The sequence below is a fragment of the Schistocerca gregaria genome, chromosome 5, assembly GCF_023897955.1.
Source record: "Schistocerca gregaria isolate iqSchGreg1 chromosome 5, iqSchGreg1.2, whole genome shotgun sequence".
Classification (NCBI taxonomy): domain Eukaryota; kingdom Metazoa; phylum Arthropoda; class Insecta; order Orthoptera; family Acrididae; genus Schistocerca; species Schistocerca gregaria.
The window spans coordinates 527,212,411-527,231,912 of record NC_064924.1 but is presented as its reverse complement, the minus strand read 5'-3'; the positions used below and the strand labels follow the sequence as shown (position 1 = coordinate 527,231,912).

The window sequence follows — 19,502 nt, the reverse complement described above, 5'->3', positions numbered from 1 at the left end:
TCTGTGCCTTCACATCATCTTCATCGTTTGCCACACTTCATCAGCTCCAATACCAATGTGTCACATGTCTAGCCTGTGCACTTGCCATCCCTCCCTCTCCACATTCCTAACCACCAAACTTATTATTTCACACTGAGCCGCTAGCTACCCATCTCCAACCTCATTCTGGAGTGTTGTACAGCCCATTTAAGCCTGGCATGTTACCAATGCTTGGTTCCATACGATACACCACTGGTGGCTCTGTTGGTGATAGTTTGATCCAGTTTCTGTTAGCATATTGATTGCTTCACTGTCTTAGCCCATCTTGACATTGGGTGAGGATACAAAATCCGCACCGATGATTCCGAAATGGTGATAGCTGGGTACTGCTGTCACTGTGGTACAATGCTGGTTTAGCCTTGAATCTTCAAAATTGGTGTCACACCCCATGGTGAGGGGCAAATTCAGTAGGCTCTTGTCCCCATTTCCTCTTGCTGGTGGGTGGCAGTGGATCATTGTGCCAAGGACATAAGTGACATCTTTGATGTGGAGGCACTGGTGGTGCCGGCTGGACATGAAGGTATTTCTGGGGCAGCATGGAAACTATTCCTGTTGTGGCGCAAGTGTTCTGAGTACTAAGCTCTTGCCTGGCATGTAAGTGATTAGACAAGGTCCAAGTTTTACATGATTTTAATGTTTGGAATGTCTTTTTAGAGTTGGTGATTCCAAAAATACATGGAAACTTTTTTTCCGTAATTGAGTTAAGGGATAATTTTTCATAGTAAGGATTCTGCTTCCTGATGTTGTGAGAACTGGGAAGTGATCAATGGCATACAGTATTCTGTCTTGTGAGTTTTGGACCACCTTTCCTGAAATGTGGTCTAAATATTCATCACTGGGTTGGACAAAACTTCATTTGATCATTTAACATTTTAAGCTATTATTATGCAGCATCTGAAACAACTTTCGTATATTCTCAGTGTGTTGCTCTCGTGGGTTTTGTGATGATAATGTCCGCCAGGAAACTGATGTACTGGGGATGTCCTGTATCATCTATTCTATGTACCAGTGGAAAGATCCAGTTATACTGGTATAGCTGAAGGAGAAGTGTTTACAGCAATACATACCAAACAGTGTATTTTTACCATAATTCTCTGTGACTGCTCATCTGACTGTAGCTGCAAATATGTGTCAGCTGTGTCTATCTTAGAGAAGTATCAACTACTGTTGGTCACGTCTTCTTGCATCAGTTACTGTAGCAGGGCAATTTTCTGCTGATACTGCTTCTACTATTTTTCTATTTTCTGTCCACCTGCTTAGCAGTGTGGTTACGGCGTTTGCCTCCCATGCAATGGGCTTGGGTTCAGTTCCTGATTGGGTTGGAGATTTTCTCCACTTGTGCACTGGGTGCTGTGTTTGTCCTCTTCAATCATCACTGACATGCAAGTCGCCCAATGTTGTATCGCCTGAAATAAGACTTGCAATTCGGCAGCCGAACTTCCCCAGATGGGGACTCTTGGCCATCAACACCACAATATCATTTCTTTTTTCTCCCTAATTTCTCACAAATTTCAAGAAATACAGGTCCATCTTGGCCTTGACACTGTATTTTGTATTATTAATAATTCCAAATGATAGCCTTAATCACCAATTGTGTGTTAATTCTGACCCACACTTTATTTTATGAACAACAGTTACTCACAAGGATTAGTACATGGTATTTAGAATTACATTTTGAACCAAATCATCACATGCTAGTGGCCAGTCCGTTGAGTTACAATCTAATCTAAATGCTGAGAAATGCAAGTTTCATTAATACGCAAGTGGCCACTGTCCAAGAGAGAAGCCAAGAGAGCGAGTTTGAAGCTAAATCCAAATAATACAGCTGATCAATGGTGGGCAGTGCAAAGGCTGGCAAGGAGGGCAGTACGTTCATCCAGAGAGTGACAGTTGGTCCATCACCAGCGTTTGGTTCCCCGTGATGTAGATACAATGCTGCTTTTGATTTGATTTGATCTGATTAATTTCATATCATAACATACAATATTCAGATCTTGTGATCTGTTGTACTGGAGACATATCAATATATAATTTTAGGGATTTAGTTTACAGACTTAAAAATAATAACAAATATAGTTATCAAACAATTTTTTAGCTATACAACACTTTTTTTATGGATATGTTAATTGCCCTGCTTAAATTATCACCTCATCATTCATAAACTCATCCACTGAATAACAACATTTTTCCACTAACAGTTCACGTAATTTTTTCTTTACATGACCATTTTCCATTCCCAGAATATCACAGCCCTTTAATTTATTGTATATTTTCATGATCATATATTGAGGAGTCATAGAAATAGCTTTAATTGGTATGGAGGAAGCATAAAATTTTGTTTTTGCCTAGTTGCGTAAGCGTGTTTGAAGCGAAATTATTTGCAAAGTTCAACTTTATTGTACAGGAAAATTAGAATTTCAAAAATGCATAGTGATGGGACAGATAATAGATTTAGTTTTTTAAACAATGAATGACATGAGGTTCTTGGATGTGCAGTACACATCTTCCTAATGATTCTTTTTTGAAGTTTTAATATCCATACCATATAACTTGAATTACCCCAAAATACTATGCCATATCTGATGACACATTCGAAGTAACTATGGTACACAATTTTTCAGCTGTCCTTGTCTATTACATCATGTAACATTCCTATTGCAAAAGAAAAGCTATTTAGTTTGTTAACTAAATATTCTGATTGTGCCTGCCAGCTTAAGTTTTCGTCCAAGTTTAGTCCTAAGAATTTCACTGTGCTTGCTGGTCTCACTTAGATTAGATTGTTTTGTTTTGAATTGTGAGAGTTGCATTTTTGTAATGTTTAGTTTCAGACCATTTGATTGAAACCAGGCTTCCAGAGAATCCAAAGTGTTTGCAACACAGTCAGAAATTTCTGCAAATTATTTTTTTCAGTCAGCACTGAAGTGTGATCTGCAAATAGGACTGACTTCACACTGATGTTCAAGGGTATAAATCATTTATATAAAACAGGAAGAGAATTGGTCCCAAAACCAAGCCCTGGGGAACACCTAGTGAGATATGAGTAATTTGCAGAGTTAGATGTTATTATAACTCTTTGCTCCCTGTTTGTCAAATATGAGGTCAGCCACTGGAGGGCACTCCCGCTGATCCCATATCTAATTTATACAACAAGAAGGAGTGATTCACTGAATCGAATGCTTTGCTTAGGTCACAGAAGATACCTGCAACTTTGCTGATGTTATCCAATGAGGAGCTAATTCTTTCAACAAACGTGTTTATTGTGTATGAGGTACTTTTTCCTTTTTGGAAACCAAATTGATTTTTATCAGTGATATTAAATTCTGAGACAAAATTTAGTATCTGTGTTGCAGCAAACTTTTCAAATAACTTAGAGAAAAATGACAGGATAGAAACAGGTCTGTAATTTCCAGTTTCTTCTTTTGGACCTTTTTTGTGTACTGATCTTACTTCAGCATTCTTCAGTAACTCTGGGAAGCACGCTTGCTTCTATGGTGAACATCAGTTGATGGTGGCAGCACCAGTAGTTTGTCATCCACCCTGGCATCAGTCCATCTCAGTGTGAGCAGTGCTTAGCAGAAAGACATTTTTTTCTAAGTATCTTTGTGCATCTTGGTACATTTATCCATTATCTCTCCTGCAGAGTACTTAAAAATTGTCAACCTTCACTTTTGAGCACAAGGAAAAGCCTAATGCGGGCAACATCAGGAAGGCAAGAGATGTTCTCAAAATTATTGAACCCTACTGCAGCTAAATAATGTAACTACCTTTTTATTGTTATTTGGAGTGGTGTTATACAGCTGAATCTCAATCTTGAGTTAATTATCTGGGAACTGAGCTGATATGCTTTGGCACATAATATACAATGAAGGAAGCAGCCTCTGTTGTGTTCTGCAGGTAAAGTATTTTCAGAATGGTCCAATGGACCTCTAATATTTTACGATTGACTTCTTTTTTTTACCATGATATGGTTGTGGGACTGCAGGAATAAAGCCATAGTTTGTTAACTGTAACACTTATATTCACACAATGAAATCTGCCTCTTCCACATTTATTTGAGAATACTTTGCATTAAGAAACAAAGTGCACTATATACTGCTTTGTCAAGAAGTGTTATACAAATAAAAAGTGGTTGCTTACTTCAGCTTCTGATGCAGTAATACAGATGCAGATGGATTTAAAAGTTTCTCTGCCTGGTGGTGTGACACATATCAGTCTTTTTCACTAGTGTGCACTTCACAGCAATATTATCTTCATTGTCTAGGAGAAGGTCAGCCTAAGCAAGTAACGGCTTGGATCATCGAAGTTAATGTATGGACTTCAAGGGCTGGAGACATTGTGTTATAAAACTTAATCTATGCACCAATCTCTTGATTCTAATTAATAAACAATTACAGTAAACTGTGACAGGGGCAGCTCTAGGTATTTGCTGTACTTTGTGCATGAACTGGTGTAAATGTGCACAGAAACAGGTTGCCCCTTGCCCTCCAGCTACTTCATATTGTGGAACTTACTTTGTACAGTTTGTACTAATCAGTTTCATTATTCTGCTGTTTCTTTCTACCCTTTCTGGCATCTACATTTTTCCAGGTTTGGAATAACAAATTACTGTTGTATTTCAGGCCCAATCTTTACTTTCACAGAGTGGCATATGGGCTGATCAGTCAGCAAAGTCAGGAATGCAATTTTTTGTGCAGCTTATAGGCACACACAAAAATAAATAAAATCATAGGATTACACACAGCTATTAGAACCACAGGTTCCTTCTTAAAGATAGAAAAGAGGATTTATTCACATCAGGTGATGTTAAAAGCTTGAGCTTCAGATGAACAGATTGTTTTTGTTTATAACTTGCATTTAATGACTTCCATAACAGAAATGAGTTGGTTAATTTTCAAAGGTTCTTTGCCTGACTGCTTCCCTTGATTGTCTGCCAGTGTAGTTATCAGTGAAAGCAGATATTTGTTGTCATTTGAATGGTGAGGACTGGTATGATTTGTCTAAAATTGCCACAGACAGAAGTAGTATGCAGAAATTGATATGTCAACAAAATAATCAATGTTTGAAAATATAGTATAATTGGATTGATAAAAAATTTTGTCACCAAGCAGCAGCAGGAGAAAACAAATATAAATGTTCTCAAACTGTGCAAGTTTTTGGAGTTACTGGCTCCTTCTTGTGCCAGAAGAGTTGCATGGAAAAAAAGAGGGAGGTAGGAAAAGGACTAGCAAGGTTTAGGAAATGGGGAGAGGTACAGAAAAGACAGCTACTCATCTTATCTGGCAAGTCTCCCCTGACCCACTTAATAACCTACATATATTTATCATTAATATGCATTTTTTTGTGTACTTTGTGTTTGTTCTCTGTTTATGTATTATGGGTATGTAATTTGCTTTGCCTGTTTATTATGTTATCATGTGTTACATGTAAACATTCTAATAACAAATTCTATATCACATGTGTTACCTTTTGGATGATGAATAAAATAAATAAATAAATAAATAATAACTCTCCCATTTCCTGAATCTCACCAGTCCTTTTCTTCATCCCTGTTCCTTTCCCTTCAACACTTCTACCAGAAGAACAAGCCATTGGCTATGAAAACTTGCACATTTCCATATCTTTTATGTAGGTTTTCTCCTGTCACCATTTGGTGATTAGATTTTTTATATGTCCAAGTATATAATACATGGGAATTGGTTATAACAATACTTTTCAGGAACTGTGTGAGGCACTGTTCTATTTAGCAATGTGATGAATGATGAGTGTTTATTTATCTGCCATCTACTACCTATCTCAGGCTTATTTTGTGTGTAAACAGCTGAACCAGAACCAGAACCTAGCAGTGAGCCAGAACCATCCACTGAGCCAGAACCAACAAGTGAACCAGAACCTTCGGCATCGAGCACAAAGCCTACATTATTTCTTCGGAAACCAAAGTTAGCAAACACAAAACCTCCTGGTCTCAGAAAATCAAACACTACAGCAGCTCCGGAACCAACCAGTGAACCAGCACCAAGCAGTGAACCAGAGCCCAGCAGTGAACCAGAGCCCAGCAGTGAACCAGAGCCCAGCAGTGCGCCTGAACCCAGCAGTGCACCTGAACCCAGCAGTGAACCGGAACCAAGCAGTGAACCGGAACCAAGCAGTGAACCTGGACCAAGCAGTGAACCAGAACCCAGTAGTGAACTAAAGCCTACTGCTAAGCCAGCACAAAGCAGTGCATCCAATCTTTCTGATGTGTCACAGACAAGTACAACTCAGCAACCGTCCAGAAATGTTACCAGTAAAGTGAGTGTTATTTGAAAATTTTAGTCATTACTAGAAAATACAGTAGCCAAAACACATTGAATACATGAGGTACAGTTTGACAAAAAAATTGAACTGTTATATAGAATCTTGTTGGCATGCTAGAGAAGTTAATGGTTTGTGTGTGTGTGTGGCCTTTAATATAATAGTACAGCATTACAGAAATCAGTAATTTGTGTGAAATAATTGTATTAAATACATTTTTTTTAAAATATTAGAGCTACGTCCTAAGCTATACTCTGCAAAGCTTCTGTGAAGTGCATGACAGATCGTGCTATCTCCTGTCCTACTCATGTATTTATCACAGGAAGAATTATTGCTTAAATGCCTCAGTGCTTACTTTAATTAGTCTAACCTTGTCTTTGCCATCTCTACGTGAGCAATATATTGGGGGTTGTAATACTCGTATATTCCTAGAGTTGCCACTTAAAGTTGATTATAGAAACTTTATAAGTTGCCCTTCTCAGGATGGTTAGCATCAGTGTTCAATCTTCCACCAGCTCAGTTCTTTCGACATCTTAGTGACACTCTCTCACAGTTCAAACAAACCTCTGACCATTTGTGCTATCCTTTTTCGTACCATTCAGTATCCCCTGTTAGCCCTGTTTGGTATGCGTCCCACACACTTGAGCAATGTTGTAGGATGGGTTGCATGAGTGCTTTGTTTGCAGCTGCCTTTGTAGACTGATTGCATTTCCCTAGTATTCTACAGCTGAGCCGCAGTCCACTATCTTCTTTACGTACGACTGAGACTATGTCTTAGCTCCATTTCATGTCCCTACAAACTGTTACAGCCAGGTATTTGTATGAGTTGACCAATTCCAACTGTGACACATAAGATATTAAGGTTGTAGGATACTACACATTTTTTTTTATGGTGCACACAATTTTACATTTTTGAACATTTAAAGCAAGTTGCCAGTCTTTCCACCAATTTGAAATCTTATCAAGATCTGACTAGATATTTGTGCTATTTCTATTGGACAGTACTGTATAATAGATAATTGCATCACCTGTGGAAAGTCTGAGGTTACTAGAAGTATTGTTCACAGGGTAACTTACGCAAAATATGAACAGCAAGGATCGCAATATAGTTCCCTTGGGCACACTTGAAGTTACTTCTACATCTGTTGATTACTTGCTATCCAAGATAACATGCTGCATACTTCCTTTCAAAAAATCGTCAATCCAGTTAAAAATTTTGCTCTTTACCCATACATTGCACTTTTGATTATAAGAGTAGGTACAATAATAAGCCAAGAGCTTTTCAGAAATTGAGAAATACTACATCTGCCTGACTGCTTTCAGTGTGTCATGTGAAAAAAAAAAGATAGATAATACAATGTATTGTAATTAATTTTATTTTGGTTGACAAATGCTCAGCCTTTTATGTAAAGATCTAGAATTTTTCAAACTTATTTCTCTGTGTATCAGTAAATTTTAGTCTTCAAATTTAGCCATTAACTATTTTAGTGTGTGCTTTTCTCTTCTTTATGTCTTAAGGTGGAGTTGCAAGGGCACTTTCTGGTTTTTCAGACTGACATCCCTAGAACTTCACTTGACTTTTGCAAACAGTTCAAAGTCATACAGCATCTAGACTGGAAATAGTCATGACAGAGTATGTTCAAAGTTTGATTTTTTCACAAAATGTAAAATTCATACTGTTGTATTGTCATCATATAACATCAAGCAGTGAATGCCCTACCTGGGCCTATGGCAAAAATGTATAAAAAACTGGTGCAGGCAGACTTAAAAATTTCTCTCTTTGTGAAATACTCAATTATTGAGATAATATACAAGGTCACTAGATACACCGTCACAGAAAATTTTACTTCAAAAGAAAGGTGCACTTAACAAGATGAAGAGAGAGACTGAACACATTATTTTATCAATTGCTTTTCTTGACTATAGCGGTATATACAGATTTAAAAAAAAATGTCAATGAAATGCCCTTAAATTTGATCTGTCTTATACGCCAGTAGCATGTAATGGGACTGTTTTTCTTTTATTAATATAAGAACAGATGTAACAAGAAAAAGGAAGATTAGGGTGTAATACCTTCATTAATTAGTTCATTAGAGATGAAACCTAAGCTTGGGTTAGACAGAAGTTTGGAAGGTAATCATGTGTTCCCTTTTTAAAATAACAATTACAGCATTCTCTGTTAATGATTTAGGGAAGAATGACTGGCTGGGGATTTTCAGCCCCCTTTACCTGAAGGTAATTCTAGCAATTTAACTACTGTACCACCTCACTTGGTGCACACTGATGCAGTCTTGTCACTGTTTATATTCACAGGTATCAGGTGATTTTTCAATGCAATCAGTATTGCAGCTGGTTGAGTGTTTAGAGATTCCTGTGTTTTCCTCCATGTAAAACTCTAATCTTCTTTTACTATTGCTTTCATTGTGACAACACTATTATTACTTAATGAACTGTAAGGATGTTCAGGAACTTCTTTGCTTGCTGATAGAATGTATCTCTGAGATTATGAAATTCACCAGACATTAAATGTAAGGACTGAATCGAAACTTTTTATTTAGAATCACATTAAATTTTACCATTCTGAGAAGGCAAGATTTTTTAATTTAATCCATAATGGACTGCACCTTTGAGGGGTGTGACTGACAAGTTTCCAACACCTGCCATTAACTTATTAAATGCTCTACATGTTTCAGTCTTCACAATATAATCATGATTGTGTGGGAAATTATTTAAGTTAGCCTTTTGTGCTTTGTGAAATGTACACTGTCCCTTTTAAACTAGTAAGGAACATCTTCCTTCTTCAGAGTGAAAGGCGGGGTGTAGTGGAAGGTTGAGAAAGTCGGGCAGGAGCATGGCCTCATATGGAGAGGAACCTACTTCTTTTTTTTGTTTTTATTTATTTTTTATTTTTAGAAAGGCAGATGATGGGACAAGTGTAAGGGAATGTAATTGGTTGAAGGTAGCACACTACATACCAATGTACTATCTTCCTTTCAAAGATGATAGAAGAAACAGAGTGAGAAGTAAAAGAGGGAAGTGAGAATAAAAAAGTGGAATAATGCAGTTAAATAACAGAAAAAAGGAGAAAGAGGAAAAGAGAGAGGAGATGTTTGTATGTATGTATGGAAGGATAGCTAGCTTGTTGGATATTCATTCATCTAGCAATTGGTATACAACTTGAGTTTCTCATGTTGAGTGCTTGTGGGTGGGTCTGTAAAGCAAATGCTACAATGGGAACTGTTGTAGGTAAAGACTGTTGGGACATAGTTTGACAAGTGTGTTGTGCAAATTAGGAGAGTGACTGCCAGCAAACAGTGGATGGTGTGGGAAGCATATCTGGAAGAGACCATCTCATTTCCATGGTCAATTTCAGAAAGAGTGATGTATTGGGGCATTAAAAAGCCTAGATGGTACTGCATGATGAGTAGGATGCTTATGACACTTTTGAAAGAGGAGCAATATTGGGGGAGAGATGGAGAAGGAGACTGATTGAGAGATGACTAAGCATTGAAGAATCTATTGTTAGATCAGATAAATTTACCATAAATACTTAGACTGTAGGAAAGGAAATGTTGGCATGGAAGTGATGGCAGCTGTTGAAGTGGAGATACTGTTCTTTCTGGTTGGTTTGATGTGGACTTATATTCGAATTTTATCCTCAGTGATGTTGAGGTCAACAACCATGAAAGTATCTCTGTTTTTGGAGAAGGGTCAGGTGAATTTACTTCGGGCAAAGAAGTTAATGTGGTTTGAGGCACAAAAGTGTTACTTTTCACTATGAGCTCAGAACACAAGGATACATAATTAATCCCCTCCCCCATTTTTGTTTTGTTTGTCTGGTCCTCACAGGTGAAGCAGATGTTGGTAAGGATGAAATTTCCTATTGTGACAATAAACAAAAGTGCTAATGACTTAAGAGGTCATGTTGATGTGGGATGTAGGTGTAAAGGAAGATCACATTGGTGCTGAGATAGAAGTTTTCAAAGGAGTGAGAATGGATTTGAGATGTTCTAGGAAGGGGTTGGTGTCTTTTATGTATTGTGGGAGACACTTTCTGTTCAGCTAGAGGTGTTTGGTTGGAGGTTTGAAGACTACTGCTACAACGATATTACTAGGGAGGTTGTGTTTCTGGTAGAAAATGGAGGTGCATCTGTCAGGAAGGTGGCTGTGAGCCACCATGAAGGCCCTAGAGTTCTTAACAGCCTTTGTTTCTCTGTCTGGATGGAAAGAGTTGGGTCATTGTGACATGCTTTTGCTTGTTACAGTGGGTAAGAGCAGACAAAGTCCCACTGGGTGCATTCTGTCATGGTCAGATATCACAACACTGGAGCCTTTATTCAGATAAAGGATGCTGATGTCAGTCTTCTTTCAGAAGACACAGGGTATGCCCTTTCCTACATCTTTGTCTCCCTCCTCATTACAGGTGCATCTTTCTCAATCTAGAGTGTGAGTGACCTACCCTCTGCCACTTTCCAACCTTCTCTCTTTCATGCCAGGAGTGGTAATGAATTGTTGCAAAAATTAGGAGTATTATTAACCAATTTAAGTGTTTCTATCAGCTGTACTGGGAGTTGTGTCTATTGAAGGTAAATGATGGTCAGTCTTTCTGCCTCTTAGTGATTTAACAGCTCCTTCATTTCTTAACTGAATTCATATGTTTCAGTCAGTTAACATTAAAAATAGTTTATTGGGAATGTGGTGTAGAGATGCATTTCAACTGTAAGAAGTAAAATTACCTGACAATATGTGCTGATTTAAAAATACATTTGAATCCAGAGCTTTCAGAATTTTTAAAACGAGTTCTTTAGGAGGTTAAGGAAGGTACAGGAAATGAAAAGAGTAAAAGCCTTAGTGTTGAAGGGAAGGGAGAATCTTAAAACACACAAATTAACTGCAAAGCAACAGTAACTGTGGAACAGCATTAAGGATATTAAAGTCTAAATAAAATATTATTGGATGCTGTGTTCAGTTAACTATTCTAAAAATAAATTTCAATCAAGCCATAATATTTATGAGTGCATATGGCAATTTAAATTCAGCATGACACTCACAGATATACCACATTTGTTTATGTTTGGTTACTTTTCATTCACAAGTAATGTAAACAATTATATTATTAAGGAATTCATAACTACTTTTTGTTCTAATTGCTTTTCTTTAGGTAGTGTCATCAAGAGAAACAAAACTGGAAGAAATTCCTGAATCAAGTACTGTCCCAAGTGACCAAGGAATATCCGTCCAGAAGACAAGTGTATCTTATCGAGTCAGTGCCAAAAGAGGTACATGATACAGTAATCACTATTAATTAAATCCCTTAAATAGAATATGCAAGAATTATTAAATGTTTTTGTATGTTTATTTTTTCCTTCATTTTCAGGTCGCCGGAAGAGAGAAACACCAAATGTGGAACAGTCTCCAGGTAAAATGCACAATCCTCTCTACAGTGTAATAATTTTCCATTTCAGGATAAATTTCTGCAGCAAAGAAATAAAGGCCATTTTCTGTGTGTTAATTTCAACTTATGTCTGTAATCTATTGGTGTATGATATTACTGATCTAAATTTGCTGCAAAATAATATATAAAATAGCTCTGGTCTTGGATTTCTTCAGAGCAGCAAAGTTAAGGTAGGGAACACAAAAAATACACTAAAAGTTCAGATTCCTGTTAGCTTTTGGAATTTCTCCCTTATTTTATGTGACTGAACATTGTTTTGATTATGTGGTCTCAGCACCCTACGTTCATAGTTTATTAAAACATTTTATGGAAACTATGGCACATTGCTCTCTTTTGAAAACTTATTTTTTAAGCACTTTGATTTTTTTCATATGTCTTTTATTGCAATAATCGTAACATTAAATTTAAACTTTGTCTGACCAAAATTCGTGAATTACTCTTAAAACCTGCCATATGTGTGCAATTGTAATTAATTTTTCTAAGCAAAACTTCGGTATTTAAAAATCTTGCTGTGACTTTCCTGTGATACAGAAATAGAATCTGTCAACCAGTTATACACAGTCAAATATGTAAATATTGTATGTTATTCTACTGATAGATCTTCTGTTCCTGTAGTATTTTGTTGTTGATCTTGAACCATAAAACACTGCTTTCAAGCTTGTACTGTAAGGGCTAAAGGTGGTTGGTGTTTTCTGTATATCTCTGCACTGCACAATTTCTCTTTCATTAGGCAAGACTTCTGTGCAAGGACAACAGTCTGCCTCTCAAGAATCAAGGCCAGGAACATCACAAGGTCCTATTCAAGCTACAAAGCCTGCTTTCCTGCTTAGACCAAAGCTTGGATTAAATGCTTCAGCCCATCCTGAACCTAGTTCTGAACCAGAACCCAAATCTGAGCCTGAACCTGGTTCTGAGCCAGAACCTAACTCTGAACCAGAACCTAACTCTGAACCAGAACCTAGCTCTGAACCAGAACCTAAATCTGAACCTGAACCCAGTTCTGAACCTGAACCCAGTTCTGAACCAGAACCCAAATCTGAACCCGAGCCAGCTTCAGAGCCTGAGCCATCATCTGGGACTGGATCCAAAGCAAAGCCCAAGCTTGTGCCTACAAGCAGTGGGAAGCCTTTTTCTGCACAGGCTGTGCTACAGCCTCAAGGTAATAGATTATGTAGTAAACTCTAACTTAAAGTAGAAAACTCTAACTTAAAAACAACTGCTTTGAGTTTTCCTCCTTGAAGGCAGCCTTATTGTATACAGCATACAACTGTTAAAACATTTACTTGTAATTCAGCATGTTAAAATATTCACCTTGGTAATAGAAAGTGCATATTGCACGAAATCTTCTGGTCTTGGGATCTCTTGACATTTGTACACATCAGAATATAAGACTGATTCTTATGCCATAGTGACAATAAATATTTGTTTGGAGGTAATAACAGAACATTTTGATATATGTGTTAAAACAAAGAATAAGCAAAAACACTCCTGACAAATTTTACTCCTATGTACTTTATATTTAATTATCAAATAATACACACTATCTGTATCTGTCACTTAGTGAAACATCTTGTACACATATGCCAAGCATGTACAGGGTTATGCAGGATGATAATGTGCAGCTTGTATCACAGATATTGTTAAATGAAGCTAAGTAAGGCATTTATTTGAAGTGAAAATACATTAAAGTTATATGTACGAATAGTTTGTATCAATATACATCAGACAGATGATGTATGGCAGTTATTCTTGAAATTAATTTTTTGGGTGTACATGTTGTGGTTCTGATAATAATCTGTGTCAATAATAACTTAATAGTCTTAGACATGATTATTTTTTGTACGTGCATTTACAATGATATCTTGCCAAATGTATAATGGATACACACACCACATTGCACATTGTATACTGTTATATAAAACCTATAATATATTGCAGTACATAAAAGCAGAACTATAAATAATGCAGATCATAAATCCTTGAGTAAGTATAAACATATTTTAGTTAACAACTATTTCAACCTGCCCTTAAAAAGATCACCGTGGAGTTACTTTATATTATTTAGCAATCTACTATAAAACTGTCTTATAGCTCCAAGTGGACTGTGATCTGTAGCTTGTTTATTATTCAGTGTCCTATGATAATCACAACTAGTTCATGCATTGTAATTATGAATGCTTCTGCTCATTACACTTATTTCATCATTCTCTTTTGTAAACATTACAGTGTTAAGAACATCCAGTGAACACACAGTCAGTTAATTATAATTTTTGAAGTAGTCACTACAGAACTGCCACCTGCTTATATAAGCAGCTATCCTAACTGCTCTCTTTTGAAGCCTGAATATGCTATCCACTTAGGCTGTGGATGTGCCACACCAAATTTCAGCACCATATTGCAAATAAGGATTAAAAAACGTACTTGTTTAAGACCAGGAGGAGGTATATTTTAGAGCTATTATAGTGAGTAAATATTGCAGGTAACCTTTTTACAGATGTGGCTAATATGCTATGTCCATAGAGGATGTTCATCAATCACAATGCCTAAAAACTTAGTTTCTCAGATGTTTCAACTGTAGACTGGGATTCAGTATGACATTTAGTTCAAAGTTGTCTCCATTGCTTTGGAATGCTAACTGCTCGCTAGAACCACAGCTAACCATCAGTTATTAATACATACAAGAAACAAAAATGGCTACGAATACTTCTCCTGGGGACTCCACAGCTGAGAGTTTTGTATGCTGATTTTACTGTTAACAGCTTACTTTCATTCTTATAATATAGTTCTGTACACTGTCTTCTGTTTCAGAGATAAGAACTTAAAATCGTTTGTGCTGGTCCTCTGATACCACAAGTTCGTAACTGGGATAATATTACTGCATGATTCCCAGAATCAAAGACCTTAGAAAAATCTAAAAATGTTCCAATGGCTTTTTTTCCTTTATGTAGTCTGTTTAGCAGTGTGTGGAAAAAAATTTATTCTGCTGTTATTGTGGACCTTCCTTTTCAGAATTTGTGCTGCAAGTTGTTTAATAGGTTTTATTTACAGGAGAAAGATTCCACTCTTTCAAGTGATGTACCAAGTGTTGAAGTCAATGAAATTGGCCTTCGATTCTTTACCTCAGTGGTTGCTCCCTTTTTATTCACTGACCACATCTCAGTAAATTTTAAAAGGCCCTTGGGCAGTTGAACTGTTTATTAAATGTGTTATTGCTTTTATTAATTCATTTTTGTGTTCTTTAAGTGGTGTAGATGATATGGCATCCCAGTGAGTGGATGTTTTTATTTTGAGTTTTGAGATTATTTTCATGACTTCATATTCTGTCATACTTGTTAGGTACAATGAATTACTCATTTTAACTGAGTTTAATTGTAATGTTGGTTCATCAGTTTCTTCTATTCATGCATTACTGAAATGTTTTATGAAAGCCTCAAATACTGTCATGGGCTCCCTCACCAACACTCCATTTTTCTTTTAGTGCTTTGTTACTGCAGCCTGAATACTCTTTGCTTTCACATTCTCACTACAGTCAAGATTGTCTTACTGACAGTACTGAATTCACTTCTCTTTTCAGCTAATAGTTTGTATTTACAGTTTTCAGGGACTTCCTGTTCATATTTTTGCTGCTTTTGTACTTTGTTAGGAAGTATTGCAAATGTGTATCTCTGAACAGCACACATGAGTTGTCCATATTTTCCTTTAATTTGTCAGTTTTGGCAGGAATTTTAGGATTCTTTGTGTAATCTGATTTCCTTAATTTTTTTTACTACTGGACATGCCCACTGAAAATGTGGTTGTATGTTTCATAGAAATGGCCCCACTTTTCATTAATATCATCAGTTTTGTATATCTTCTGCCACTTTCTCTGTGAAAGGTTCTCCTTAAGTTTGTCATGGTCATTTTTTTATAAGAGAATAAGTCACTGTGCAGAACAGAATTATTTTGTGGTGAGTGTTAATCTCTATGGATAGAGTTTTATGGCCAGAGAGAGAGAGAGAGAGAGAGAGAGAGAGAGAGAGAGAGAGAGAGAGAGAGAGATTTTAGTGGTTTTTACCACTATGTCTTCCCTATTTAACTTCATAACATCATGGACAGAGCAAAATGTGAGTCAAGTTTTTCTTGGTTGGTAAGGAATTTGTATTGATATTGTTATAGCAATATAAAAGTCAGAATACCGAAGTAATTTACGTTATAGCTTAAATAGTCAATGTTCACATCTACTATTATTATAACCTGTTTTTTGTTTGTCGATAGTTCATCCAGAAATTCTTCTAAATTGCAGAAGAATCACTCTACATCACCAATCAGTGTTTTTACACTCAACATTTCTTACATAAATGTGTTAAAGGGCATGGATATGAAACATATATTACTCTTCTTTACTCTAAACGCATAAGAGTTCACCTTACTTTGTTCTCTTAAATTTCCACTTGTGTTTGTCAGTGAGGTTTAAAACCTCCACAGCACATACTATTTACATTTAAAAATATTTTTGCTGAAATCTTCTGTCTTTTAATTTTTTGCTACAATGTAAGCTTTGAGGTCAGAGATTTTTTTGTGCAGTTGAACTAATGGGAGCAAAATTAAAAGAAACTAATTATATGTAGCACATTAATCAAGTAAACTTTGAACTTGAAGATCTTAATCTGAAATGACATAATTATCTGAACAGGTTTCTCCGTTATAGGTGGAGCACTTCATACCTATGCTCCTCGTCATGACTTTAATGCCATGGATTGCACTGACATTGTGATTGGCTCTGCTCGGGGAAGTAGACATCGTATAATGGACTACTACACACGAGACAGGTATGTGTATGATATTTCATGGTGCATCATAGAATCTGTAAAATTCTTTTACTCATAATTCATTGCTCCTAGCAGATTATTTTTAAAACGCAAAAATAACATTTATCTTGGACTGTATTTGTAGCTCCTGAGATAACTTCTCTATTTATTACTGAGCAATGCATGGCAGATGTGTTATTGCAAATATCATGTACTGTTCTTCAAAACTAAAACAGAAAGATGTGAAGTTAAAGTGACTTGTAGGCAAAAGGCAGTAAATCTACTAAAACTGAAATATAGATTAAAAGTATTCCTTATTAGTCACTCCTCGCTTATATTGACTTATCTCTGGATTCTTATTTTACTTGCTAATTTTAATGTTCTAATTAAAGTAAATTGTCATGTTTAAATAGTCACCTCACTCCCCACAAGTTTCATAAACTTACTCTTGTGCTATTGCTATACAGAGTAATGGAAAGCAGCAGCTGAATGGGATACTGAAAGAAATTGGAAAACAGCAAATTTACAGTGAATCTGCTAATGAAAGCTATCCATTTATGGTTATGTTAAATGTAAAAAGAAAAACTCAATGCATAATTAACAGAATATCTGTAATGTTAATTTGTATTAACAGCACATCACACTCACTTTTTAAAAATTGTATAATATGATTCTTATTCTTTGTTTTGGTGTTTGCTCTGAAGTTCAGGTCTGTTCAGTTATCATCATGGTTGTGTATGGTACAGTTTAGTTCACATCTTTCATTAATATTTTTGTGTCAACAGAAAGCTTTATTAATGTAGATTAAGAATATGAGGGTAATCATGGGGCTCCATATTTTATGTACCCCATTCTGAGTTTAATTTTATTCCTGTGATACAGCTCTTCAGTGTAATTCTCTGATTCCATTTTTTATATTGATGGGATGAAATATAGTTTTTTTTTACTACATGATTTTACAAAAATCAATTTAACTATAAAACACAAAGGACTGCAGCCTTTAACTGGCACATAGTAATGATTGTTTTTTTTAGGATAGCTGTTGCTTAGAGTTTTAAATTGTCTGAAACACCCAAATGTTCATGAATTAAATTTGACACATTGCCTAAATAAATAGAAAGAACACACAATTCTTGTGTGCTGGGTCAGATCACCTAGTTCCTTCTAATATTTCTTGTATTTATAACATAAATGACAAAAACTCTAAAGTAGGGTTTTTTAATTTAGTAATGTTTGCATCTTAGAGTAATAAGATAGAATGCACTGTGGAATATGTAAATAGTGTGCGAATGACACGATGCAAGTATGAGGACCTATAAAAGGAATGTCCATTTACTATATCTCCTGTTTCTCGTATAACATTCAAACTATGATGCTTGCACAAAAATGAGGTTTGGTGTCTTTCCCACAAAGGTTGTTGCATAGCAATCATCACTTCAGTAATTATGGACACCCGGCAAGCCACGGACGTGTAATAGCTCTATATTTGAATTTTCTGTGTGTGATTTATGTACTACAATGTAAAAGATGATTGTATCTTCCAGGTCCACTCCAAAAGTTGATAAGTTCTGGGGAGGAAATGACGATTTGACTGCAGCAATGGGTTTTGAAAAAGATGGAGTTACAACAATATTGTTTAGGAAGAAACTGAAAGGTATTTAAATCATTTAACTATAGAGCAACTAATCAGTCAGAAGATGAGCTGCTATCTTGGGAAAGTGGTCATCTATTAAATCATCGCCAAGACTGAGAGATAATTAATATATAAAGTAAATCAAATGCAACAATATTTTTAAAAGGTCAAAACTAGTGGTTTATAATAAATGTCAGATTCTGATATCCTTCATCAGGAATGTGAGGAGGATAGTAGTGAGGAGTTTTGGTAAATAGTTGTAGAACTGCATCTGATAATTATGTTATACAGAAATAAAATGTCCAAAACAGTAAATGCCATTGGCTGTATCACATATAGGCCCAAGTAATGGAAAGGTGAAAAGTGAAAAACACAGTAATAGTGTTTCAGTTATTTTGTTTATTATACTATGATGAAAACATACATATGTGGCTTTAATTAAAAATGTTATTAATAAGGTACTGTTTTAGACAAAAGTAATTGTTTCTAGATGTACTATTTTATTAAATGTACAATCTTTTACACAGCTGTGGAGCCTACTGATCACACAATTGAGGAGGACTTAATGCATGTTATCTGGGCTAAAGGACAAGAGCCAAACAGATACATACACAATCCCAAATCAGGATTAGAGAAGGATAAAGCGTCAGTGAAAGACTTTTATCGTCAGGATGAGTTGAAGTATCACGGTCATGGCTCACAAAGAGGACAAACGACACTCAACTTCTATGGTAATACTATCACCAACAAGTTAATCTCATGCTAAGCAAAGTATGTAATACCTCAGTATTTTGTTTGCCAACTTTTTCTACAGAAGAAGCAGAGCGTGAGCAGAAAACTGCAGCCACTACTGATGCCAGCATCTGTGGTGGTCACTGGCGAACTCCTCGTGGATGTGATCCTGAGAAGGGCCAGTGCGAGTATTATGCCCGGTGGGAACATCACAACAAAAAGGATGAGCTTCGATTTACAATACATACAAAGCACACTGACACATGGACAGGAATTGGCTTCTCAAATGATACAAGAATGGTAAATAAATACAAGTATAAAGTACAACACCTGCCAAATATCTGTTGTAGTGAGATGTTCATGTCATAAGTTTCCCTCCTGATTATTGGCTCAGATATAAAGTCGTAGAGAGCAGTTAAAATGTTAGTTAAAGTCGTCATTGTAATATGTCTACTGCATACTGCTGTAAATGGGATCTCATAACATGTAGCCTTTCGTTTGAAACTCCGCACTAGGAGTTACTATAGTTTTTTTGAGATTTTCATTGTGAATAATGACATTCATC

The 19,502-nt window shown here is 36.1% G+C and overlaps 1 protein-coding gene across 7 annotated transcripts in view; it reads left to right on the top strand.

Annotated features, from left to right (window-relative positions):
• LOC126272819 (uncharacterized) overlaps positions 1-19,502 on the top strand; it is a 468,602-nt gene that overhangs the window by 391,433 nt on the left and 57,667 nt on the right. For 5 of the 7 annotated variants that reach the window (XM_049976008.1, XM_049976010.1, XM_049976011.1 and 2 more), the window contains exons 8-15: positions 5,858-6,327; positions 11,492-11,609; positions 11,708-11,749; positions 12,516-12,944; positions 16,473-16,593; positions 18,117-18,226; positions 18,733-18,936; positions 19,020-19,237. In XM_049976008.1, coding sequence (XP_049831965.1) covers positions 5,858-6,327; positions 11,492-11,609; positions 11,708-11,749; positions 12,516-12,944; positions 16,473-16,593; positions 18,117-18,226; positions 18,733-18,936; positions 19,020-19,237 — 1,712 coding nt within the window. The remainder of the gene's footprint in view (positions 1-5,857; positions 6,328-11,491; positions 11,610-11,707; positions 11,750-12,515; positions 12,945-16,472; positions 16,594-18,116; positions 18,227-18,732; positions 18,937-19,019; positions 19,238-19,502) is intronic. The other 2 variants (XM_049976014.1, XM_049976015.1) reach the window with 1 other exon arrangement.